We start from the raw sequence: 25,837 nt of genomic DNA, 5'->3' as shown, positions 1-25,837 counted from the left end.
ACAAGTATCAGGGTCTTTTCAAATGAGTCAGCTCTTCGCATCAGGTGGCCAAAGTATTGGAGTTTCAGCTTCAACATCAGTCCTTCCAGTGAACACCCAGGACTGATCTCCCCCAGGATGGACTGGTTGGATCTCCTTGCAGTCCAAGGGACTCTCAAGAGTCTTCTCCAACAACAGTTCAAAAGCATCAATTTTTCTGCACTCAGCTTTCTTCACAGTCCAACTCTCATATCCATACATGACCACTGGAAAAACCATAACCTTTACCAGACGGACCTTTGTTAACAAAGTAATGTCTCTGTTTTTTCATATGCTGTCTAGGTTGGTCATAAGTTCCCTTCCAAGGAGTAAGCATCTTTTAATTTCATGGCTGCAGTCACCATCTGCAGTGATTTTGGAGCCCAGAGAAATAAAGTCAGCCACTGTTTCTACTGTTTCCCCATCTATTTGCCATGTCAGCCTTTAGGCAGTCATAAATTGTTTGGTACAATTTTGAACCATCGTGTCATATGGTACATAATGTAAGAACTGAAAGGAAAAGAAAATGGGGGCTGTCTCCAAAGAGAGAATGTGAACTGAGCTACACTTGGAGGGACCCCATCATTCAATGTATTTGTTGTCACGCCCAGCGTCATCTTCTGTTTCTTCAGCCAGTCACTGAAGAATAGAGAGCCCTTTGACGACAACAGAAATCTCTTTTCCAAAAGATTATCATCCAACCCATTTTCTACATTTGTTCCCAAGATTATGCAACAGTTTGTCACAGGCGGTGTTTTGAAGGCCGTCTGCAGTATTGTCCCCGTTCCGCCCCCTGCTGGTCCAGGCTTGTCTGTCAGTGGACAATGTGAACTTTAACTCTGGAATACCAGTTCTGCAGCTTGTTAACTGACTTTTCGCAAATTACATGACTTTCTTAAGCCTTGATAGCCTTGTATTGCAAATTTGGATTTTAAAAAAATCTGACTTACAGGATTTGGATAAGGATTACAAGAGATATTATTTCTGGATTTTATATGTGCCTGGTTATGAATTAGACATTCAAGAAGTGTTCTTTTCCAGTGCCTGTCCAAAACAGTCAGTTGGATCAGTTATGATTCCGTCTTCATGACCTCATACTGGCTCCTGGTGCTCATTCCTTCTTTGTCCAAACTTTATACAGGGATGATGCTCTTCATAATCTATCCTGAAATCCTAAAGATATATGAAATTCACTTAGTCTTTTATTGGAAGAATTTGTATTTTCCTTTGTGTGTTCGTTAGATCACAATAGTCACCTCATCAGTTTTTTTTTTATAAAAGTTACGTAATTATTAACCCTCAGGTTGGAGCCTCTGTTTTGCATATGGGGCAGCATTTTTTCATACTTGGAGAATAAAAAGCTATCAACTGTAATTCCACCATATTGCACACAAATCTTCAGTTGTCCTTGATTTTTTTGTTCCACTACTAATTTAATGACTATATCATGGCAAATACACGGGAAGTTCTCTTGTCTTGCTGTATCTCTAACTTCCTCCTCTTTGTTTTCGTAGTTGTATTTGTGGTAAGGCTTACCCAAATATGACAGCTTTAACATTACTAGAAGGAACACTCTTCTGTGACCTCTTGAAAATACCCTTCTAATTTGGAGATAACCCATTTATTCTAGTTTAATACTCTAGCAAAACCATGACCTGTTGTTTCAAATTTAAAAACTAACACTAAAATAGTTATTGAAAGTTTTATCTATGAAATATTTTATATCTATTACATTAAAACAACTTGAAACAGAAGTTTTCTATTTCAGAAGGAAAGGTTTCCTGTGTCAAACATTTCTCATCCAGTGATTCAGTATTCCATATGTAATAGACTTGTTGGAAGAACTGGATTCTGATAGTGGGAAGACTGTTGGTTATAATTGGAATAAACATGAAGGAACACTTATGCCCCCTAGAGGACTGGGGGAATGGATATGGTCTAGTTGCAGCTAATCCTTTTTTTTTTTTTTTGATCAAAATCCAAAGGCTAAAAGGTTATCAAGTGAAAAAACTTCTGTACTTTAATGAGATTTCATCCAAGTGTGATGCCCATGACCATAAACAGAGAGATATTTATTTTCTTCTTTGGTGGAATTCAGTAAAATTAAACAGATGCTCAGGAAAGCAAACTCTTAACACACATGTAGATTCTCTGTATTTATTCCTAATAGTTCTAAGGATACAGTTTCTTATCTCCTCTTCTTTGTTTTACTCGCCAGCTTCTTAGGCCTAATTTTATTCCTCTCTGCCTCTAAGTTTTTCCTTTCCATCTTCCCTCCTTACTTACACCTTCCAGTCCATCTGGGAACCTTTTGTGACCCCAGAACAGAAAAAGAGACCCCTGGTCACCATATTCTAAACTACCTCATCTCTTCTTTCAGTTTAAGGACATATTTCTTGAGTTAAATTTTTTCGTTTAACTTTTCCAAAGCCAGGGTCTACAATATCTTTGCTTGGTATTCTGTTTAAATGGGGGACACATTGTCAGTAATTCTTATTTCACTTGGGAGAATCTAGTGCAGCTAATCGGGAGTGATGAGAGGAAGTGGAAAGAAAAAGAGGTTTTGGTTCAACATTTGCATTTTTTCTTTTAGACATGCGCTAGTTCTCACTGCAACATAATAGAATGGCTGTTATCCCTTATTTTCTGTTTTTATGCTACATAATTATCATCCACTTGGTATTATGTGACTGAGTCATTCTAAGTAACAACCAGTGTTCATAGTATTAGGTAATGATGATGTTCTTGTTAATCATCTGAGTTCCCTCTTTTACCTTTGATCTCTACTGCCATAACTTCCATTCAGACATGAAAGTATATAAATTTTTTTTGCAAGTTCTTATGTTATAGTCTCTGGTCTTTGAGCTGGATTGCAAATATCAGAATTAAATTAACCAACAGATTCCCTTGCAAGAATGCCAGTATTTCCTTCCTGAGTAACTGTATCTCTTTGTTTTAAAGAGATCAGATCTGAATCTCAGTAATTTATAAACTTAGAAAAATCAAAAATCCTATATGTCAACCCACTCCAGTGTTCTTGCCTGGAGAATCCAATGCTCTACAGTCCATGGGGTCGCAAAGAGTTGATCATGACTGAAGCAATTTATAGCACAGCGCTAAGCCTGAACCTCCACTGTGGGAAGGCCCGCCTCCCTCTCCCCGTTTCTCTCCGCACGCATCTTCGCATCTTCATGTCTCTGTGGGGAAAGGAGGTATTCCTGCCAGTTGGGTATAATATCAACCGAAGAGGGTGGGAGAGAGGGACAGTGTGCTTGACACTTTGCTTTATCCTCCAGAATCTGCACGACCCAGGAGGCAAATGTCATAGCTGCCATTTTATAGATGAGGAAACTTAGGTTCAAAATTGTGAAGGAATGAATTTTGCTCTGAAATTTTGATCCTAGGTGACTGGACAAACTGTGGTGTCATAAAAGAAATTAGGAAATTGAGAGGTGCTAGTTTGGGGGTTCTTTTTTATCTCTTTTTGTTTTTTTAAATGGTTTGATGTTGGTTGAGTTTGAGATAAAATTAGCCATGGCTAAAGATATAGATTTGAGAATCTTACACATGGCAGGGAAAGTTGATACCGTAGCATAAATGAGATTTTAGAAGTGTGTAGAGTCGAACTGTCCAATATAGTAGCCACAAGCCACTAGTGAATACTAAGTTCTTAAAAGGGGACTAGTCTGAATTGAGTTGTACCATGAGTGTAAAACATACACTGGGTTTCAAAGACTTAGTCTCCCCCCAAAGAATGTAAACTAGTTCATTAATAATTTTTATATTGATTACTTATTGAAATGGTAACCTCTGGATATAGTAAGTCCTCTACATATGAACCTTCAAGTTGCAAACTTTCAAAGATGCGAACATGTGTTCACAACATGTCTGGTGCACATTGTTACATGCGTGCATCCTCTACAAGTTGTGCCTTTGTGTACTTTATAGAGTACAATAGTACAATATCTTTATTTCAAGCCCAGGATGTCAGAAGTAGGTATAAAAGCAATGGTGATGTAGTTGGTATTGCTAAGAAGCACCAGCTCTTTACTGTACTACTATACTTTTCAAGGTACTGTACTGTAAGATTAGAAATGTTTCTTTATTATGTATTATTTGTGTGAAAAGTACTATAAACCTATTACAATACATCCAATTTTATTTCAGTGCAGTATGGCTGATTGTATTAGTTGGGTACCTCGGCTAACTTTCTTGGATATATGAATACACTCTTGGAATGGAACTTGTTCATCTGTAGGGGACTTACTATATATTGGGTTAAATAAGTACATAATTACAATGAATTTTCCGTTTCTTTTTTCTTTTTGATGTGGCTACTAGCAAACTTTTAAGTTACATATGAAGCTTATGTTATATTCCTATCAGAATATCACTAACAGAGAAAGGGAAAATAAAATGTCTAAAACAGAACCTTTGAGAATGTAATGTTTTTCAGAGTTTAAATTTTTAAGTTAACATGTAATATATGCAAATAGATTTTTCAAATAAGCCTACAGAGGAGAGTATAAAGTGAAAAGAATTTTTCCTGCCATCATTAATACCACTTTGTATCATAGAGACACTGTGTGGTTTCTTAATCTCTCTTCCAGGAATGTATATACATGTAAACGCATATTTAACACAGGTGGGGTACTGCTCTGTACCTTGCTCTTTTCAGTGTCTGAGGGTTTTCGTTAAAGCACAGAGAGCTGACATTTCCCCAGCCTGGTGCTGGGAGGACTGTGGTTCTTGCCTCCCAGACTCTGTCACCTTCCAGAACCTTTCCCGTGCTCCTTCCCCTCGGATGCTCCTCCTCCTCCCTTGTCTGTGTGGCCTGTGTCACTGGGGTATTATTCCATGTGGCTTTGAGATGGCCTACTGAATCCTCCCAAATCTACCGAAGTGAACCCTTGACACTAGGCACTTTCAAAAGGGCACAGCAGACAGTGCAACTGAGATGTCGTTGAGGGTAGGTGCTGCTTCTAACTCATTTTTTTATCTGCCACATGGCACACACTGGGTGCTTGGTCAGCGTTTGTGGAATTAATAAATAAATGGGCAAATGAATAAAGCCTGTCTTTATAAGTACTCTAGGAAACAAAGTATTAAAGTGAAGATTTAAGACATGCATCTTACAACAAACAGGCATTGATACACTATACTCAGAAAAGTAAGGTCTTAAATGTGTATGGTATATGTTTCATAGAAATCTAATGCTTTTATCCCATTTTAAAATACTGCAAAGACTGGAACCATTTAAGCATCATGAGTTACCCTATAATAATGCTAGACTTTTGAAGTTAATATAGTGAATGAATATTTGTAGGTACTTGTTAGGCACCAGGAAGTGTGTTAGGCTCTGAGCACACACAGTGCTGGATGAAACAGGCATGATCCCACCTGTGTGGAGCTCTGGTTCAATGGCAGACGCCTGGCCATTTTGATATTAATTATGATATTTAATAAAGAAAGTGACTGCTTCCTTTTAAAGACTGCTTAATATGTACTATGCTCTAAATGCTTTACTTACTTTAGTTTACTTTATACATATTCCAGAAGTAGCAGTGGAAGTGATTAAGGTCACTTTTGACATTGATAATATTTAAGAATCTAAAACTTAAGGAAAAAAATTAATTTGTGCTATAGCAAATGCTCTAGCAAAATGGACACAAAGCAAGTGACAATCATGACACGGTCTTCCCACTCCTAATCCAGGGCTCTCTTGCGCCACCAAACTGCCTCCTTACAGAGGAATCGTGACTCTGGTTAAGGGGATTCTAGGACAGTTTTGGTGGTGAGTCCTTAAAAAAATGATTTCATATAAATATCAGTAACAAATAATGGATGTGAAAAAGACAATTTTCCAAGACAGATACTTGCCGTGGCCTAGGAGTAGCTATGCCCCTGTTTGAACAGCCAAGTCAGCGTTTGCTGACACCCACATCTGTCTCCATATTCTTCAGCCCTTTCACGCTCATTCCCGCACTTGTTTCTAACAGACAAAAATCGGATCAGGAAAGCTGATGGGGCCCAAAGGAGTGTCTGTGGACCGCAACGGGCACATCATCGTGGTGGATAACAAGGCGTGCTGCGTGTTTATCTTCCAGCCAAATGGGAAAATAGTCACCAGGTTTGGTAGCCGAGGAAATGGGGACAGGCAGTTTGCAGGTACACTCGATGGTAATATGTAAACCCCCTTTTTTATGCTTCTTGTGCCCACACTTGCATGATGTTGGAGCATGTTGAAGACGCCTCATCCCCAGTGTGTTTGCCAGTTTTGGGAAAGACTCTGGGGATGGAATCTTAAGCGAAAGCATGGTCAGATGCTTCTCAGTGGCTTTCCCCAGAAGTGCTACTGCAGCCGTGCTTGGCTTTTACTGGTGGCAGCTAGTGGCACTTTTACTAGTGGCGACTCGGAAGTCTAATCTTCGAATGTTAACGTTGAATAAAATAGTTTTTAAATGAAAATGTTTGAGGAACCATGGAGAGCCTCCTGTTTCCACCTCACTGTTGCTTTATTTAAAAGTTTCTGAATGAGAATATTTTTCACCTGTCTAAGTGGTTATACAGGAGCAGGAGTTTAGAATATTTGCTCAGCACAGGAAAGGCGATTTCTTTTACTTTTCTCTTTGGTGTGCCCCTTTGCAGTCACAGGCTTACTTCACTTTTTTTACATCTGCAAGAAGAGGCTGGGAACAGTTGATTACTTTCTTTTAAGAAGGATGCTTTTTGCGTTTCACATTAATTTGCATAGCCTTTCTTTATGCTTTGTCTCCAGTTCTGCCAAATTCTGAATGTCGCCCAAAATTATAAAGTGTGGGTTTCTGCCCTACTTGAAAAAAAATTATTACACGCTGGATATTTTTCCCTCGGTGCTCCCAAGAGTTATCATGTCTGTCTTCCGTGGGAGATGAGGGCCCTGTGTGACTGTCAGGGAAGCTGGCCGAGGTGACTTTCAGGTGGTGGTGTGGAGAATGAATTCTGATGCTTACTGCTCATTCCACTCCATGAGGGCTGCTGGAACTCTCAGCTTGATTTGGGGAAGGCAGAGTAGACAGCCACAAGTGTAGAATGCTATCAAATCTGTGTTATCTGGAGCCGGAGGTCTGGCTCAATGACCTTTTAAGAACCAAGTCTATAGTTCTTTGTTTTTTATTAAATAACTAAGTTAATATATGAAGTTCGGTAACTACTGTGTTGTAATCATTTTCGTTGTTATGGTTATCACATGTTTTTTCTTATTTTTATTTCAGGTCCCCATTTCGCAGCTGTAAATAGCAATAATGAGATTATTGTTACAGATTTCCATAATCATTCTGTCAAGGTACCATAAGCACATCAATTGTTGTTAACTTTTAACTGCTTTAATACAGGAATCAGTCTGGGAGAAAACACGAGACTCGCGTATACACACAGGACCTAGGTGATGTAACCTAAAACATGCAGGTTTTAATTTGGACACACAGACTTTGGAGAGTCAGAAAAGTGAACAAAATATTGTGGCAATAAGTTTCTTAATTTGAAACTAGTGTAAATGGAAATGACTTGAAAATTAAATTTGAAAAAGCAATTGCTTGAACTTAGAGAGGCAGAACTTTCTGAAGCTTAATGTTTTGTGGCTATCTGATCAATTAAAACAGATGACTTTTTTCAGTTTTCTGCACCTAGGACCTTACAAACAAAAGTAGATGCTAGAACTCTGCTGATGCAACAGATTTGGGGAGGGAAATAACCTTGGTATCCGCTCATACAATGCCCTTCATGTATCTTTCCACACACTTGGTGTTCCCCACCCCTTCCCCAAATACTATAGTACATCTTTCTTACTAGGTAGAGCGGGGAGAAAGATTTGACCTCTATTATGAGCAAATCAGGAGAAAACAGAGTGGTTCAAAACCAGTGTCTCACTTACTAGAACGAGAAAACGCTTGCTAACATTCTAGACCAAGCTTCTCCGAGCATAACGTGTGCTCCACTGGAAGGGGATGCCAGGTGACCTGGGCAGTGCCCTGGCAGGCACTTTTCTTTTAAGAGTTATTCATCTGTTTTTAGGGCTACCTTCTGTTTTCATCGAGTGATACAGGTTTGCACTGATCCTAGAAGTGATATTAAGTTCTCCTTGTAAGTAAGCTCACTTAAATGTTTTAAAGTCAGGCATTTCAGATGTGAGGGAGGGTAAGAAGATAGCATAGGGGAGGCCAGTGAGTAAAGTTTGCCCTTGGAGACAACCGTTGAACAATTAAATTTAAACACCAGTCTGCCAGTGTGGATGACTGGAAGAGCTAAATAGGGATAGAATTCTAACACTCAAAAGTACGCTTTTCACTGCTGCTTTTCCCCAGCTCTTCCTGGAAGAAGGTGTCTTTAAGCTGGGTAAATAAATGGAAAGGCCTCGAGCTTGGAGATGGGTGCCAAGTCCCCGTGCAGAGAGGGGAGCACAGTGGGCCGTGGTGCTGGGGCAGGAGGAGGGGAAAGGATGCCCCCCGTGGCTGCTTCCTTGAAAGGCCGCTTCCCACTTGGGGTCTCTCCAGAGCTGCTGCCTTAGGCAGGGCTCCGTCCGCCCCTCCACACACTCACACCCGCCCAGGCTTTGTAAGAGATGGGGAGGTCTTTCGAGGATGGGGAGGGCGCACAGCCGAGCCGCAGCGGAGCCTCGGCCTGTGGCCGCTCTCCCAGGGCTGTCGCGGTCCTGTGGGTGAGCAAAGCCAGGAAGGACCAGTGGGCCGTCCTGACACTTCCTCCCCTCCACTCTCTGCAGAGCGGTCCTTCGTTTAACCGTTATGAATCCAACAAGGAAACCCGTACACGTCTTAGTGGTGCCAGGGCTGGTGAGGCCTGGCCCGGGTGCCACCACCCCCAGCAGACGGTGACGGTGACCAGGCTGCCCTTGCCCCCTGAGCACAGCTGGGGCTCAGAGCCCTTCCTCCCCCTGCTCAAGGCAACCGAGGAGCCCCTGGCCTGGGGGTATGGGAAGGTTCCCATTTACCAGTCCTGACTGACTCTGTAGGAGGAAAGAAAACATATGGAAGTAGCCAAAATGCAAGGCAGAGAGCAACAAATGCCTTTTATAAGAATGGGTACATATAGGGACTCCCCTGGTGGTCAGTGGCTCCCACTCCAGTGCTCTTGCCTGGAAAACCCCATGGACGGAGGAGCCTGGCGTGCTGCAGTCCATGGGGTTGCTATGAGTCGGACACGACTGAGCAACTTCACTTTCACATTTCACTTTCATGCATTGGGGAAGGAAATGGCAACCCACTCCAGTGTTCTTGCCTGGAGAATCCCAGGGACAGGGGAGCCCGGTGGGCTGCCGTCTATGGGGTCACACAGAGTCGGCCACAACTGAAGCAACTTAGCAGCAGCAGCTGATGGTCCAGTGGTTAAGACTCCATTTCCAGCGCAGGGGGCATGAGTTCAATCCCTGTTCGGGATTGAACGGCCAAATAAGATGCACGGCCAAAAAAACAACAAGAATAGATACACATAAAGTTCTCTAAATATACAGAAAAAGAGAAGATTTCCATAATTAAGACTATCAGGGAAGACTTCCAAGTGGAGGTGGTATTGAGGTGAACAGAATTTTGAAATCAGAAAAGAACTATCAAAGTTATAAAAACTTACAGTAAAAATTTATCAAAAAAGAAAACTATAAAAATGATTTCAGCTCATACTTCTGCCTCTTAGTATGCTTTCATCTGAATAAGTTATAAATAATTAATAACATTTTAGGTGGGAAAAATAGAAAATGTGAGAAATTTAAAGTCATTAAGACTGTGAAAACATTTCAGGTTTTCAGTACTGTTGAGGTAGTTGAGTTATTTAAACTCAACTTTTCTCTCATTTAGAGGGAAAAAACCCAGTCATTTTGATTTTCCTCTCCTCTTTGACAGTTTTTGCCATGTAGCTTTTATGGAATAGTTGGGCTTTTTTTCTTTATATAACATGGGCAATTAACAAGAATTCTTCATTCTTCATTCAACAAGAATTCTTCAAGAATTTTTCATTCAACAGAGTCACTTCTCTGTTTATAAACATAAAAACCTGAACTATAGGTCGGGGTAACAAGTTCTTTAGCTGCCTTCACTATATACATTTTCCTTGTTGCAAAAGAAGATTAAATTAGCCTTCTCCATAATTTCAGAATGGAGCAGAAGAGTGTAAGCTGCTTGATTTGTGTCAAGGAAAACATACTGACTCAGAGAGATAAGCAAACAAAATGATTATTTGTATAGCTTTTTTTTTTTTTTTCATTTTTATTTTGTATTGGAGTGTAGGACCCAATGGTAAAGAATCCCCCTGCCTAGCCAAAGACACAGGTTTGATCCCTGGGTCAGGGAGATCCCCTGAAAAAAGGAAATCCCACTCCAATAATCTCGCCTGGGATATCCCACAGACAGGAGCCCGGTGGGCTGCAGTCCATGGGGTCACAAAGAGTCGGACATGACTTAGCGGCTAAGCCACAACAACACTGTCATTTACAGCATTGTGACTGTCAGCTGTATAGCAGAGTTATTCGGTTACACATATGCATACATCTTTATACATACACTTACATCTTTTCTTTTTCAGATTCTTCTCCCATTCAGTTTATTACAGAATACTGAGTAACGTTCCCTGTGCTGTACATCAGATTCTTGTTGATTATCTGTCTTATATATAGTAGAATGTACGTGTTAATCCCAAAATATGTGAAGAAGGTAAAAAGAATCAGAAAAGGTTTTAAAGACACGACATCTTAGTAAAAGTTGATTCCTGTCTCTGTCCTTTCAAAGAACCACAGAGGTAGCTTACTTACTTTGGCAAGCATGTAATTAATTCAGAAAGCGGTCACGACTTTTTTATTTTACCTTAAAGAAAGTTTAGGCTTTAGAGTTGGAAGCGCCTCACTTCTCCATCATAAGAAACTAAAAGAAATAGCATCATCTTACTCTTTCATGATCACAGAGATGGCAGTAAGAGAGGCTCTAGAGGTTCTGAAAGCACCTTCAGATTAGATCTGTGCTCAGGCTTAGTGACCTGTCTCAGGTCCTCGTTTTAGAAACCTCACTCTCACTGCTCGGGCCTGGTGCACTGGGAAGACCCAGAGGGATTGGGTGGAGAGGGAGGTGGGAGAGGTGATTGGGATGGGGAATACATGTAAATCCATGGCTGATTCATGTCAGTGTATGACAAAAACCACTACAGTATTGTAAAGTAATTAGCCTCCAACTAATAAAAATAAATGGAAAAAAAAATGATGTGTGATAGTCAACCTAAAAAAATAAAATCGGGAAAAAATAAAAGAAAGAAACCTCACTCTCATGGGTGCCTTGCAGGTAACACTTTTTGATTTATCAGTGAGTTTTTCCACATGTGTTGCATGATAATGAAGGCATAAGAGAATATCCTGAATGTGTTTCAAAACCATTAAGTATCACCAGAATCTTCAAGATAAAATTATGCTTACTAGTCTTATCATTAAACATATATTAAAATGCTGATTCTCTCAATGTTAGTAATCTGAGTAATCTACAATTGGTACATATGCTGTAACACTCTATTAATAAGAATATTTAATTAACCACAATAGTCCAGTGCTTGGCCGTATCTGCTATTAGAGAATTTGAGAATCCTGCAGTTTTGTTTAGCCCCCTCTTCCATCATCTTCCTTCTCTCATGGGCTGTATTCATCAAAGCCTTATGGCTGTGTATTCTATCTAAAATATTCCTAGAAAATCTATTTTAAAAAGCCATTTTCTTATTCCTCAGTGGCTGCCATCACACATACACACACTCATTGGATTTTTCTTGCTGTAAATGTGTGGTCCAGCCACATTTCTTGTTATGTTGACTTAGTAAAAGGGTAGTAAATTCTGAATATCTGGCCTAACAAAAAACTCTTACTTTCTGATTCAACTTTGAGCAGTTGTCCATCCTTTTGGAAATATAATGCCTATTCTTGAAGTTAGATACTTATTTAAATGCAAAAAGAATAATGTGTTTGGGAATTACATCTCTACTTACTCATACTGCTTTATATTTGTATATTTTTGATAATTTTATAACAAAAGTATTTTTCACATAGTAATACAACTGGATATAAGCTAGAAAAAGAAGTGGTTTGACAAATAGTAAATTAGATTTAGATAGTAAATTGGGGACCCACAAGTGATATGTGGGGTCTAGTTTGTAAACTTCCCCCTTTTTGAAGAATGTCTTTAAAAAAACCTGCTCAGATATTTGTTAAAAACCAGAATGTTTGCTAAACTATTTTAGTTTAAAATAATTTAAAAATATTTCACACAGGTGTTTAATCAGGAAGGTGAATTCATGTTGAAGTTTGGCTCAAATGGAGAAGGAAATGGGCAGTTTAATGCTCCCACGGGCGTAGCGGTGGATTCAAACGGAAACATCATCGTGGCCGACTGGGGGAACAGCAGGATCCAGGTAGATGGGTTTACTTGTTTAGAGTGATCGCTGTTTGTTGAAAGTGAAGTCCCCCAGACTGGAATGTTTTCCTTTTGTTCGTTGGTTAGGTAATGAGGCTGTAAATAGTCTGACCAGAAGTACCAAACTAAGGAAGGTAGAATAGAAACAAATCAGCCCAGGGTGCTCTGGGCAAATCAAGGAGCATTCCCACGTCTCTCTGAGAACAGCAGTGTTCAGCAGTTGAATCTGATGATAGAAGTCCTCTTCTCAGGAAGGGGGTCAAGACTTTAAATGCAGTGCAACACTGCGTACTTTAATTTCTCTGGGGTATTTATCTTGCTTAATTATCCCAGTGGACATCTACGTTTGAAAAAGGCGTTCTGTGTCTGATGGGAAGCCAGAAGCAGGCAGGGGGCCACAGTCAGAAGGCAGTGCTGGGTAGGACCACAGCTGTTGGTACTGTGGCCCTCATCACACCTGCCTTTGGAAACACCCTGTAAGCCAAACAGAATGGCTAGAAGAAACCAGCCTGGGCCTGGGAAGGAAAAGAGTTCTTTTTATTTCATCATAGCAGAAGCTTACTGACCAAAAAACGACCACCTTCTGTCCAAATGTACATGTTGAACCATTGACTTGGTATAACTTACTCTTTTCTGAAAATGAAAAAATAATCTCCGTTTTTTGGTTGCATGCTGACTCAGGACATTCTTCTGGGATCTAGTTGGCAATTTTTCCCTCTTGTGACTGGGAATGAAGGGAGATAGTGAGGCTGGAAGGGGGAGAAGTGAAAGCTCAGAGTGAGACAGAAGGGCCCCATCCAGAGCCGCTCCGCTCACATGGGACCTCTGTGAGCCTGTAGCGAGGTCCTCTGGCCAGGGAGCGTGCCTTGTCAGTGGCCCTGGGGCACAGAGGGTGAGGGGGGAGCAGGCAGGGTGAGTGGAGGGAGGGGCTGTGGGTGAGTGGAGCCTGAACAAGCCTGGGGTTGCACCCGTGCTTCCACGCGAAAAACGTCAGCATCAGAGGCTTCCTAACCCCGGCTTCCTCCTGCCACTCTAACTTCTCCTGTCACACTCTGACTTTATGTTTACAGGTTTTTGATGGAAGTGGGTCGTTTTTGTCCTACATTAACACGTCTGCTGATCCACTCTATGGCCCCCAGGGCCTGGCCCTAACTTCAGACGGCCACGTGGTGGTTGCAGACTCTGGAAACCACTGTTTCAAGGTCTACCGGTACTTACAGTAATAGTGGGTGACTGGACACCCCCTTACAAAGATCTTACACCATAAACTGGAATGGATTTCCTGACGCAGGACCAGATGATACTAGACTTTTCTTGCCAGAAGGAATCATCGGTGAACTTTCTAAGGTTATTTCTGAATGTAACAATTTCCTTAAAAACTGCATATCTGATTTCCATAATCCACGTTTAGAGTTAAAAAAAAAAGAAATCTCTTCTACTGAATCTATAAAAACTGCAAAGTTTTACACCTGTGAACTATGGCATATAGGACAGGGATTTATGTAGTTTAACTAATTTTGCAAGTCAAACAAGCATTAAAAAAAAACTAGAATATTTAAAGGCATTTGTTAATCCTGTGAGTGATAGCTTTTGTGCAGAGCTTCCAAAAACAAGATGAAAACAAAATCTGTTATAGTTATATACTTTATTTAACCTCGGTCACAAGACCCAGGGGATCTTCTAACCTCACTTTTACAGTAGATATTACTCTTGTGACATTTTTTGTTTATCAGTAACTACATATAACATTACTTTGGGTGAAAAATGAAAGCTGTCTTACAAAATCCTCCCAGCTGGGATTAGCAAGCCTCTTGAGTTTAGCACTTAAAAAATCAATGCAAATCTCCCACCCTTTCTGAGTTTGATCAAAGATCTTCTTCATGTGTTCTTTTCACCTCTATCCTGCTCACCTTGTATCTAAAAACAAAGTTCATTTTCAGGGAAACCTGAAATTCCTGATACTTTGAAAGGCATTTTACGATAGTAATGCTACCTTTTGGTAAAGCAACAGGCCCCGTTAACTCCAGGTTAATGCCCTGGAGTGTAATCAAGGAAAAGTCAGTCATGTTTTCTGTGCCATGTTCTCACACGTGTCTCTCTTCCACTTCATGAACACGAAAGCTTTACCTCTTGCAAAATGTCAGCACATCTAGTAAGACACCAGTATCCTAGGACAGAGAGCCATAAGCAGCCCTTTGGAGGACGGATGGTGTCAGCCAAAGGCATGTGGTTGATCAGTGGTTCCCCTTAGAAAGCGAGTGTTACCAAAGTCGTGTTACGCGAAAGCATTACAGGTAAGGGCATGCTATGGTTATTTATCATTGTCTAATGACTAGTAGAGGCATTAAAGGACTATGTATACATGATTAGGGTAAGGTAGAATGTATCATATATATATATATTTAGCTGAACCTTTGGTGTTTGAAATAGGCAGCACTCTGAAAGACAGAAGCAGCTTCAGCACATTCCTCAACTGCACCGTTTAAAGCCGTCCTCATAGAGCAAGCCCTAAAGCAGATTTCATTTTTGCCCTTTTCCAGGAATGCTGGTATGGGCTGACTTCTAGTCAGAAAATGGCCTTCTGTGCTTTCAAAAACAAAACGAAAAACAGGTCGAAAGAAACAAAGTTGAACTTGAGTTGCATTTAAGTATAAACACATTTTGAGAAATGGTAGGAATAATTTAGTCAAATCTCATTCTGTAAAATAAGATGTGGTGTGTTTCCACTATTTGGTTTTCTGCTCAGTCCTACCAAATAGGATGTCCTGTTTGGCATTTTCGGTAATGACTTGGGGACCTTTTTCACTGAAAGCACCTTAAAACTGTACTATAAAAAAATTTCCCACATGTACATGTGAATGTGATGTTTCTTTTTTCCTAATGTCGATGGTGAGATGAGTCTTTGAATTTAAACATTGATGTTTAATGAGCACTTCTTGGGTGCCAGAGGCTATTCAAGGCACTGGGGATAAAGTAATGGACAAACAAACAAAGCCCCCTGCCCCTTTGGAGCTTACACTCTAGGGCGGGAATGTCATTTTACCATTAACTAGCCTTCTGCATAAAAGATAAGCTAGACTCGATAATTCCTGAAATGTTTAAAGGGAAAATTTTTTAACTGGTTAAATTAATTTCAGTTTATTTTCACCAGTGAAAGTAGCTTCCTCTGTAGACTGTGTCATAGGCCATGGATCTTAAGGCTAGTTTACTTAAAGGGGTTTTTTGCACATTCAAATTATACTTGTGAATTTAGAAATCAACCAGCCATCATAACATATTAGACTGGTATCTTAATAGAAGGAACACAAAGCTGATTTTTTTACATGTCAGTATTGGAATGAAACTGGAATAAAAGAAGAGATACTTTGATTCAGACCTGTTCCACTACCTGTTACCAAAACACAAGCTGTGGGCGCTCCAGGAAACCCTGGAGTTTCCTGGAAACACATATATATTTCCCCAAAATATATATAATCGTATATGTTAAAGTATAAATAACATTTCAAATTTGGATACATATGTGCATTTACTGTATTTCTTGGTAAGCATATTTTAGGGGGAAAAGTGCTGCTGATAGGATGAATAGACAAGATTTAAATGGAGTTTTGTCACATTCTAAATGGTTTCTAGTAAACTGAGAAGGATAGTAAAATAAGTGATTTTTTGTTTCTGTTCTACCATTATTGTTTGATTTCTCTTTGTCAAGTGTACAGAACCTGTCATACATTCATGATAAGTAGCACTGAAAAACTACCCATTCAAATTTCCCCTGGGCACTTACGGCAAAATGTTGCCAGTTAGAATGTAATGGTCGGTGACAATGCATTCCCTCCCCAGTTACAGATATTAGTAACTGTATCTCCAATACAGACCTCCCCTGCTGGACATGGGGAGGTGGGTGGAGTCACTTGACCTCCTAGAAACACATGAATAAAAAGCCTTTATGACGCTTAGCCATTTTTTTAAAAAAATGGTTCTTAGTATCTTGATCAAACTTTAGTCTCCAGTAACTAAAGTCCCCAGGTTACCTTCTTTTAATTTACTCTTTGACTAGATTTGAGGCAAATAAATACTAACAGGTCCATGCAACTAGAATACACTTGCTTCTACTACTAAATATACAGGGTATGTACTAAGGGAGTTAACTGGAATAGCAGTATGCTAGCAAGTGTCTATGGATCCTTAACACTAAAGGGTTCACATAAATGCTTTGGTAATACCTAAGTTAATTGGAGGAAATAGCAAATAAACATCAGGTAATCTGCAGATTACTTCAGATGGAAAAAATCTTTATATACATTTGAACTGTATGGTATCCTCCTTATTCACCAGCTTCTGAAAAAAGGAGAAATATTTTTAGTTTAGTAATTTAAAAGTAAGACATTTCCAGGTAACATAAAATTGAAGGTATTTGCTGCAAACATTGTTTAATTTTGCTTAAAATTGAAAGTCGTGATATTGTTGCATTCTGTAAATGTTACAGGGTTTTAAACTTACAATTATTTTAATATTTTTGATAACTAGGAATCTAGCATTGCCATAAAGGAAACTAAGTGCCCATTAAAGATTTGTTTGGTATAAATAAATAATTTTTTGTTTTGTTTTAAATGACAGTAAGCTACAAATCATGATGTTAATCTTAAACTTTCTGAAGATGAACTGTGTGGCAGTGATTGTATAGTCTGTTTGTGGAGAATGTATGGAAGCTATTAATATTCTAAGATAGATGAATAAATTGGCTATGTTGTTCCAGTGAATGTACAGCACTTCCAATAACTTTTGAAAGCAACACAGCCTTAAAATGTTTTTGCTTTATGACATGGGAATGTTCGGTCATCAACAGAGTATATTCTTAGAATTCTTTATATCATTTTCAGTTCTGTAGCCTTTCAGTCCTATGTATGAGTAGGAGGGATTTTTGTTTCCTTTTTGTTTTCTTTTAAAATTTTGTACATTCCATCTTTATAGGTCTGTTTCATATATTTTGTGTATAGAACACTAAATCTTGCGCTCTTTGACATTGGTACTGATATATTCTCATCACTGTTCTTTTATGAATCAAAATGCTGACTGCCTATTTAAAGAGAATAAACGCTGTGCATCAAAGTGTTTGTATGTTCGTAGCTACATACGTACCACAGTATTTTGGATGCTTTAGTCTACAATAAATCTTTAAATTAATTCTGTCTTGAAACATAGGAGAAACAAGATTCATGTGTAATCTTTACCATGCACAAAATCTCAAATCATTATAATAAAGCTTGTTTTCTCCATTTCCAGGCTGAACGTTCATTTATTTAACCTACCATTCTCTCTCTTAGTGAAGGAAAGTGAAGATACGTTCTAGAACACGTGGAAGATATCAATACCTTACTCAAACTGTTCACACTGGTGAGACAAGGCTTAGTTAATGGGAGTGTTTTCTCAAGTCCCTTTCTGATGGTTTGTTGGTGTCTAGAAAGGCAGCAGGTTTCTGTGTGTTAGGTTTGTGCCCTGCAGCTTTACTGAACTAAGTTGTTAGGGCTGGTAATTTTGTTGTGGCATCTTGAAGATTTTCTGTGTTCTGGCATCATGCCATCTGCAAACAGTGATGATTTTAATTACTTCTTTCCAGTTTGGATTCCTTTTATTCCTTTTTCTGGTCTGACTGCTGTGGCTACCCAATACTATGTTGAATAAAAGTGATCAGAGCAGTCATCCTTTTTTTCTCCCCCCTGATCTTTGAGGAAATGCTTTCAGCTTTTCACTATTGAGTGTATTAAGTATAATGTTAGCTGTGGATTTGCCACATATGGTCTTTGATATGTTGAGGTATAGCCCCTCTATGCCCATTTTGTTGAGAGTTTTTATTATAAATTGATGTTGATTTTTGTCAAAAGCTGTCTGCATGTGTTGAGATCATTATATAATTTCTGTTCTTGATTTGTGGATGTTGAACCATCCTTGCATGCTTGGGATAAATCCCACTTGATCATGGTGTATGGTTCTTTCAATATATGGTTAAATTCAGCTTGCTAATGCTTTGTTGAGGATTTTTGCATCTGTGTTCCTCAATGATGCATACACGCTAAGTTGGTTCAGTCATGTTTGACTCATTGTAACCCCATGGACTGTAGCCCACCAGGCTCCTCTCTCCATGGAATTCTCCAGGCAAGAATACTGGAGTGGGTAGTGGGATTGGCCTGTAATTTTCTTTTTTGTAGAATCTTTGTCTGATTTTGGTATCAGGATGCTGCTGGCCTTGTAGCATGAGTTCAGAAAGCTTTTCTTCCTCCGCAGTTTTTTTTTTTTGGAATAATTTCAGAACATTCTCTAAAGATTTGATAGAATTCACCTGTAAAGCCGTCTGGTCCTGGACTTTTGGTTGTTGGGAGGTTTGGGGGTTTTCTGGGTTTTGTTTTTTAACTGATTCATTTTGGTAGTGGTAATTGGTCTGTGAGTGAGCTTGGTCCTGGGGTCTGGCTGCAGGACTCACAGGTCCCAGAGCTGGTGTTACATAACTAGTAGGTGGGGCCAGTTCTTGCCACAACTGACTATGGGGTCTGGGGTGTTCCAGAGTTTGTGTTGGCCTGCTGGTAGGCAAGGCCCAGGTCTGGTGCTGACATGTTGACTGGGTCCTGTCATGGCAGGCTGCAGAACTGCCGTTGTCCCAGGGCTGGTGTTGCCCCTGTGGTGGGTGAGGCTGGTCTGAAGTCTGGAGCAGGCTTAGTGATGGGTGGATCCAGGGCCCAGCAGACTGTGGGACTGGTATCTGCCTGCTGGTGGGCAGAGCTTGGTCCTAGGACTCTCTGGCTGCAGGGCCCTGGGGGTTCCAGGTCTAATGTCCGTGTCCTGGTATGTGATGCTGGGTCCTCAGCCTCTAGTGGGCAAGGCCATGTCCAGGGATGGCTGTGGGCTCAGGGACTCTAAGGCTGCCTCTCTGCCATTGGATGGGGCCGTGTCCCCTCCCAGTTAGTTGCTTCACCTTCTGTGTCCCAGTACTGGTGCATCCAGGCTGGTCGGCAGTTGCGTAATGGGTCTTGAGGCTAATAGGCTGAAGAAGGACTCCAAAATGGTGCTTGCCAGCTTCAGTGTCTTTGTGGTAGAATGAGTTTTCCAAAGGGCTGCCACCAGTGTCTGTGAGTCCAGAGTGAGCTCCAGCTGCCTCCTGCTGGAGCAAGAGACTCTCCAAGATTAGCAGGCGGGTCTAACCTTCTTCTGTGGGTCCTGAAGCATGTGAGATTTTGTGTGTACCCTTTAAGAGTGGAATCTCTATTTCCCTCAGTTCTTTGGGTCTCCCAAAAGCCCTACTGGCCTTCAAGGCCAAATAATGAGGGGTTATCTCCCCAGTGCAGGACCCCTGGGCTGGGAAGCTCAAGCTAGAGCTTGGGCCTCTGAGAGAACCTCTCTGCTCTGAGAGAGCCTCTGCAACCATCATTCTCTTGTGTGGAGGCCACCAGCCAGGGGTAGGAGTCTTGACTGTATCGCAACTCTGCACCTCTTACCTGTCTCACAGTTCCTCCTTAGTCCCGTCTTTATTTCTGTAGTTGTGAGGATCTTTTCTGGTGGGTTTCGGTCTTTTCAGCAATAGTGGTTGGTGCTTACAGAGCTGTGATCTTGGTGCGTCTCTGAGAGGAGGTAAACCCGAGGTCTTTCTGCCCCATCTTGGAAACTCCCTCCCGTCTAACCTGCGGTGCCCCACAAGGCCTAAGGATAGGTAAGCCCTCAGTCTTGAGTAGTGTGTGAACTTGATGCTTATTCATGTGTTCTCTTATAAAGGACTCTTGTCTTTCTTCATTGATTGTGAACAAGTCATTGGTTTAAACATATGCATACAGCATTTTTCCTGATTTATTTATAGGCTTTTTGGTTTTTCATTAAGTCCATGATTTATATTTTGTGTGATGAGATGAACACTAGAAGTTATTACGATTAGAGTAGCCTTTGTTAAAAATAGAGGAACACTACAAAAACTTCTTTGTTTTACTTCTTGGAGGGTTAAATTTCCATAACAGATGAAAAGTCTGAAAGAGGGGACCTGAATTAGTCTGGGAAGGAGAGACGAAACAACAAAAATGAAAAAAAAAAAAAGAAAGAAACAACAAAAATGAGAAACAGGACCAAGCGTTACACTGCTAACTAGTAATTGTGAATATTAGTATTACTGACATCTGATTCTGTTTTTCACTTACTCTTTCCATTTAACCAAATAGTTGTTGCTGTTGTGACCTCTTCGGAGGTTTTATGGAGTCAGATTGAGGGTGATGCACTTGCCCAGGTTTTCGTATATCTCAGATTGCTTTTTAGGAACTTGGTGCATGTAAAGCCAAAGACAGCACTTTCCAGAGCAGACAAAAGGTTCAGTTAGAGGTGCAGTTTGTTATTGCCTAGGATAAGAGACAGGAGGGCAGATGACAGTCTGTCCGCAGCCCGCTTCCTGCCTCTCTTTTACTGCTGTGGTCTTTGAACAAACGCCTTCGCACCTGTGGTATACTAGACTTTGGGCTATGTGTAAGGGCTGTTAGGACAAATAATAAGACCTGTAGTCTCTAAGAGCTGACACTGTGGTTGTTGAACTAGACCAGGTAATTACAACACTATGAACTGCTTTTATATACCTTCATTAGCAAATATTTACTGAGTCTAGGGTCCCATTCTAGCTACTAGGGAATAGCAGTAAACCAAAAAAAAAAGGTCCCAGTTCCCATGGAGCTTTATGCTACTGGAATGAGACTTAAATGAATATGTACAGGGCTGGCTACATAATTTACGATGCCTGGTACAAAATGAAAATGCAGGACCCCTCATTCAAAAGAATGGAAAGACTTTTCCCTTCTCTTTGTGGTGTCTCTTTCAGCCTGTGGTGGTGTTTATTTGCTAGGTAATATCACATCCCTGGGGCAGAGGGATATTCACCAGGGGAGTGAGGACACACACACCCCTGAGGCTCCCACCACGACTCAGACTTGCCCCGTGTGCCCAGTCATCACCCCGCTGAGAATGGAGGAGGATGGGCTGTTGTGAGGGGCCAAGGATGCTAGCAGCTGTTAACTCACCCGGGGGGAAGGCAGAGAGGTGTTGGGGGGACCGCCAACCCAGCCTTGCTAAAAGAGGGCAAGAGAGCAAGCTCTCCAGGGGAGAACTGATAGTTCAGTATCGTGAGGCTAGACAGCGCTCCAGAAGAAACAATGAGAGACGAGGCATGGTTACCAGAGAGAGTTACTGTCCCTGTTTTCAAGGAGTTTATGTCCCAGATGAAAAGGTTCAAAGAGTGTTAATACCTATATACAGAACAAATTAAGGTAGGTGCCATAAAAGAAGTGTCAATCATACAGATGGCAAAAAAAAACACATGAAAAGATGCTCAACATCACTCATTATCAGAGAAATGCAAATCAAAACCATAATGAGGTACCATTACACGCCAGTCAGGATGGCTGCTATCCAAAAGTCTACAAGCAATAAATGCTGGAGAGGGTGTGGAGAAAAGGGAACCCTCTTACACTGTTGGTGGGAATGCAAACTAGTACAGCCACTATGGGATACAGTGTGGAGATTTCTTAAAAAGCTGGAAATAGAACTGCCATATGACCCAGCAATCCCACTTCTGGGCATACACACCGAGGAAACCAGATCTGAAAGAGACACGTGCACCCCAATGTTCATCGCAGCACTGTTTATAATAGCCAGGACATGGAAGCAACCTAGATGCCCATCAGCAGACAAATGGATAAGGAAGCTGTGGTACATATACACCATGGAATATGACTCAGCCATTAAAAAGAATTCATTTGAATCAGTTCTAATGAGATGGATGAAACTGGAGCCCATTATACAGAGTGAAGTAAGCCAGAAAGATAAAGACCATTACAGTATACTAACACATATATATGGAATTTTGAAAGATGGTAACGATAACCCTACATGCAAAACAGAAAAAGAGACACAGATGTATAGAACAGACATTTGGACTCTGTGGGAGAAGGCGAGGGTGGGATGTTTCAAGAGAACAGCATCGAAACATGTATATTATCTAGGGTGAAACAGATCTCCAGCCCAGGTTGGATGCATGAGCCAAGTGCCCGGGCCTGGTGCACTGGGAAGACCCAGAGGGATCGGGTGGAGAGGGAGGTGGGAGGGGGGACCGGGATGGGGAATACTTGTAAATCCATGGCTAATTCATTTCAATGTATGACAAAAACCACTGCAATGTTGTAAAGTAATTAGCCTCCAACTAATAAAAATAAATGAAAAAAAAAAAAGAAGTGTCAATAACAATGATAGAAAGTTCAAGTTTTCACATGTTGGGTGAGGACAAGCTGTCTCCCCTGTGTTCACCTGAGACGTCCACAAACTTCCATTCTCTTGGGCAAAAAAAAAAAAGATTGTAAAGATTTTTAAATGCCAGAGAAATGTACATACCTTTAGTGGAAATATATACACCTTTCCTCTCCTGTCTCATCTTCACTGCTTCCTCACTCCCAAATGAATCATAAAGTCACATGAAATTTTTGGTTTTCCAGTGCTGAAAAAAGCTATGTTTACACTATCCTGTAGCCTATTAAGTGTGAAGTAGAATTATGTCTTAAAAGACAATATACATACCATAATTTTAAAATACCGCTGAAAAATACTTCAATAAATTTTTTAGAAAAAATGCTAGCCATCACCTGAGCCGTCAAGGAGCTGTAATCTTGTTGCTGGTGGAAGATCTTACCTCCAGGGCGGTGGTTGCTGACCGATCAGGGTGGTAGTCACTGAAGGTTGGGGTGGCGGTGGCAGTTTCTTGAAATAAGACAGCAAAGTCTGCTGCATTGATTGACTCTGTCATGAATGATTTCTCTGTGGTATGTGGTGCTGTTTGATAGCATTTTACTCACAGAAAACGCCTTTCAAAATCGGAGCCAGTCCTCTCAAACTCTGCCACTGCTGGACCAACAAAGTTTATGTAATGTTCTAAATCCTCTGTCTGCACAGCATCTTCACCAGGACGAGATTCTATCTCAAGAAACTACTGTTTTTACTCATCCGTAAGAAGCAGCTCCTCATTCTTTCAAGTTTTATCATGAGACTGCAGCAATTCCGTCACATCTTCAGGCTCCACTTTGAATTCTAGCTCTCTTGCTCTTTACAATACATTTGCAGTTCCTTCCTCCACTGAAGGCTTAAACCCCTCGGAGTCATAGTTGAAATCAACTTTTCTCAAACTCCTCTTATTGTTGATATTTTGACCTCTTCGCATAAACCACACATGCTCTTAGTGGCATCTAGAATGGTGAATCCTTTCCAGAAGGCTTTCAATTGACTTTGCCCAGATACACCACAGAAATCACTACCTGTGGCAACTATGGCCTTACAAAATGTTTTTCTTAATAATGCTTTAAAAAATAGTATAGAAACTACTCTCTGATCCATGGACTACAGAATGGATGTTGTGTTAACAGGCATAAAAAGATTAAACTCATTGTACATCTCCATCAGAGTTCTTGGGTGACCAGTGAGCTGTAATATCTTGAAATAATATTTTTTCTGAGCAGTAGGTCTCAGCAGTGGGGTTAAAATATTCAGTAAACCATGTTGCAAACAGAGGTGCTGTTATCCAGGCTTTGTTCTTCCATTTATAGAGCAGAGGCAGAGCAGATCGAGCAGGATTCTTCAGGGCCCTAGAATTTCGAGAATGGTGGGTGAGCCTTGGCTTTGACTACATTAGCCCCTAATAGTGTCGGCCTGTCCTTTGAAGCCAGGCATTGACTTCTCTAGCTATGAAAATCCTACGTGAAATCTTCTAATAAAAGGCTGTTTTCTCTACACTAAATATGTATTTGTTTAGTGGAGCCACCTTCATTAATTACTTTAGCTTGATCTTCTGGATAACTGGCTGAAGCTTCTACATCAAGACTGCCTGCTCCACCTTGCACTGTGGTGTTAGGAGACAGCTTCTTTCCTTGAACCTCACGAATCAACCTCTGCTAGCTTCACACTTTTTCTCCTGGAGCTTCCTCAGCTCTCTCAGCCTTCAGGGAATTGAAGAGGTTTACAACCTTGCCATAGACTAGGCTTTGGCTTAAGGGAAGGCGGCTGCTTTGGTTGTCTCTCCGGATCCCTCAGACTTTCTCCACATCAGCAATAAGGCTGTTCCACTTCCTCATCGTTCACGTATTCACTGGAGCAGCACTTTTCATTTCCTTCAAGAAATTTTCCTTTGCACCCACGACTTGGCTGTTCAGTGAAGGAGAGCTTAGTTTCAACCTGTCTCTGCTCTCAACATGCCTTCCTCACTAAGCTTAATCATTTCTAGCTTTTGATTTAAAGTGAGAGATGTGTGACTCTTCCTTTCACTTGAACACTTAGAAGCCATTTTAAGGTTAGTAACTGGCCTAGCTTCAATATTGTTTTGTCTGAGGGAATTGTTTTGTCTGTCTCCTAAGGGGAAACAGAAAGATGGGGAAATGGCCGGTTGGTTGGTGCAGCAGTCAGAACACATACAACACATGTCAATTAAGTCCTCTGTCTTACATGGGCATGGTTCATAGTGTCCCAAAACAATTAACAATAGTAGTAGCATCAGTGATTACAGGTCACCATAGCATATAATAATGATTAAAAAGTTTGAAATATTGGAAGAATTACCAAAATGTGCAATAGAGACACAAAATGACCAAATGCTGTTGGGGAAATGGTGCTAATAGACTTGCTCAACAGAGTTGACACAAACCTTCAATGTGTACAATACACAATGTCTGCTAAGTGCAAGAAAGGGAAGCATGATAAAGAGGTGTGCCTATTTCAGCACATCTCTGCCTCAGTCTCTGTTCTTCCAGGAACTCAAACTAAGACAGGCAAGGAACACTGGGTTCCCCAAATTCCTGTAGGGATTCCCTGGTAGCTCAGTCGGTAAAGAATCTGCCTGCAATGCAGTAGACCTGGGTTCGATACCTGGGTTGGGAAGATCCCCTGGAGAAGGAAATGCCAACCCACTCCAGTGTCCTTGCCTGGGAAATTCCAACGACAGAGGAGCCTGGTAGGCTACAGTCCGTGGGGTCACAAGAGTCGGACATGACTTAGTGTCTAAACCACCATCAGGTTCCTGGTCTAGAAGAAAGGTTGTGGGTAACAGATGGGCATGTCCCTTTGGGTCTGCACAGTCCTTGGCCGTGGGGAGTGATGTGGCTGGTGTGGGGCCAACATGCCCCTCTACATGGTAAGGTCTAGGGCAAGCGGCAGTCACCCAGATGGAAGGGCAGCACTGACTGGCATATAAAGGCCACACTGAAAGGTGTGGCCTGTCTGGTTCATCCTCACATACTCCGCAGGCAGCAGATATTCAAATTTTTTAAAATGAAATTAATGTGTGCTTAAGGATTTTGTAAAACACCAATCTGTTTAATAAACCAATGCCATTTGAGTACTAT

General features: G+C 40.9%; 1 protein-coding gene across 1 annotated transcript in view; it reads left to right on the top strand.

Moving 5' to 3' along the window:
* Positions 1-17,719, top strand: part of TRIM2 (tripartite motif containing 2) — a 102,953-nt gene extending 85,234 nt beyond the window's left edge. Inside the window, 4 exon segments of the mRNA XM_070474738.1 lie at positions 6,018-6,198; positions 7,272-7,342; positions 12,304-12,444; positions 13,517-17,719. Of these exon segments, the coding sequence (XP_070330839.1) occupies positions 6,018-6,198; positions 7,272-7,342; positions 12,304-12,444; positions 13,517-13,669 (546 nt within the window). The 3' untranslated portion in view covers positions 13,670-17,719.
* The last annotated feature ends 8,118 nt before the right edge of the window (positions 17,720-25,837 follow it).

Source organism: Odocoileus virginianus, chromosome 12 (assembly GCF_023699985.2).
Source record: "Odocoileus virginianus isolate 20LAN1187 ecotype Illinois chromosome 12, Ovbor_1.2, whole genome shotgun sequence".
Taxonomy (NCBI): Eukaryota; Metazoa; Chordata; class Mammalia; order Artiodactyla; family Cervidae; genus Odocoileus; species Odocoileus virginianus.
Note: the sequence above shows the minus strand (reverse complement) of the source record. Positions and strands in the feature narration are given on the sequence as shown.